General features: G+C 41.5%; 1 protein-coding gene across 1 annotated transcript in view; it reads right to left on the reverse strand.

Annotated features, from left to right (window-relative positions):
- Positions 1–1,599, reverse strand: part of LOC101848489 — a gene marked incomplete at its 3' end in the record, with an annotated part of 41,489 nt that overhangs the window by 23,510 nt on the left and 16,380 nt on the right. The window contains 1 exon segment of the mRNA XM_013088431.2: positions 1,132–1,307. Coding sequence (XP_012943885.1) covers positions 1,132–1,307 — 176 coding nt within the window.

The following is a 1,599-nucleotide window of genomic DNA, read 5'->3' on the forward strand; positions in this document are numbered from 1 at the left end:
AGACATTATAGGAAGAGAAAAAAAGAGAAGGCGGGGCTGACAGACATTATAGGAAGAGAAAAAAAGAGAAGGCGGGGCTGACAGACATTATAGGAAGAGAAAAAAAGAGAAGGCGGGGCTGACAGACATCATAATAGGAAGAGAAAAAAAGAGAAGGCGGGGCTTAGAGATGACATGGAAGGAGCAGGAGAAAGGCATCATGGGAGGAGCTTACGAGACATAACTGTCACAGGAGAAAAACAATGCCATCAGAGAAATAGCAGCAGATTCTCACAGGCACAAAAGGCATAATAATGTGCTTTCAAGCGGGTTCGGGAAAAGAATGAATGTATTATGTTGCGAGAGAATGGACATTATCTAGCTTTACATAAGCACTCCTGGCATATTGATGGTTAGTTGGTTGGGACATAAGTGTTGAGAGATCTTCCTCAAAGTGTGTCTCAGAAAAATCAAATTACAATACTGCGCCAGTGCAGGTGGCAGGAGGGGCAGTTGCATTTACAACAACAACAAAAATCCTTCTTTCAGGGACGCTAAAATAATAGGACGGGCAGAACTTAAGATTAAAAAAGAACACTGAGCACTTTTTAAAGCGGAAATCCCTTATATACAGTATAACCTCATGATAATCTCCCTTCATACCCAATTATTTTGAATGTCGTAACCAAGTTATGTATTACCTGAAAAGAGTATAATTACTAAATGGGACTGAATTGAGCAGGACGGCCCAATTTATGACAGATACCAGACTTCAAGTGTGATGCGAACGAGAAGAAGAAGAAGACTAAATGGGACTTGGGGCTTCAGAAAAAGAACATTACAGCCGATAGCAAGTTGTAAGCCCTGCACACTATACCAATGTTTAACTGTAAATGAAATTAATTATTATTGTCATTATTACTATTAAATTTATTACTATTATTATTATTATTATTACTTTAATTATCATCATTATCTCTGTTACCTCTATTTTATTTCCATTACCTTAAGTAATTGTCCAGCACTGCAACCAACCATCACTAAATTGTGTCGATAGGGGCGTAAAAATCCCTACATCTAAGGAAAAAAACAGTCATGTGCCCTCTCCCACCAGCAGGGAAGGAAAGAGGGGAAAAACAAATGTCACCTCACCTGAAACTCTTCCTCCTCATCCCCGTCTGCCTCGTCCTGAGGTGACATCGCTACGTCCGTCTCGCTGTCGGAGGCCTGCGTCAAACTGTTGAGAACCTCCGCCATGGTGGTGCCGGTCGGGACTGGCTGGTCCGACGAGGTCTGGTACTTCCGCAGCATGGACGCGAAGCTCTCCGCTGCAAAGAAAAAGGTTAACAGTATTAACATAAGTAACATCATAGACACGAAGCTATCAGCTGTTGAAGGGTTAACAATCTTAATATACGTAGAATGGACTCAAGACACAAAGCTATCAGCTGTTGAAGGGTTAGCAATCTTAATATACGTAGAATGGACTCAAGACATGAAGCTATCAGCTGTTGAAGGGTTAGCAATCTTAATATACGTAGAAAGGACTCAAAGCTCTCTGTCGTCGTAAATTAACAATGTCAATATGGGTAACATAGTGTCCCCCAACCCCCCCCCCCA

The sequence above is a fragment of the Aplysia californica genome, unplaced genomic scaffold (genome assembly GCF_000002075.1).
Source record: "Aplysia californica isolate F4 #8 unplaced genomic scaffold, AplCal3.0 scaffold00023, whole genome shotgun sequence".
NCBI classification, from domain to species: Eukaryota; Metazoa; Mollusca; class Gastropoda; order Aplysiida; family Aplysiidae; genus Aplysia; species Aplysia californica.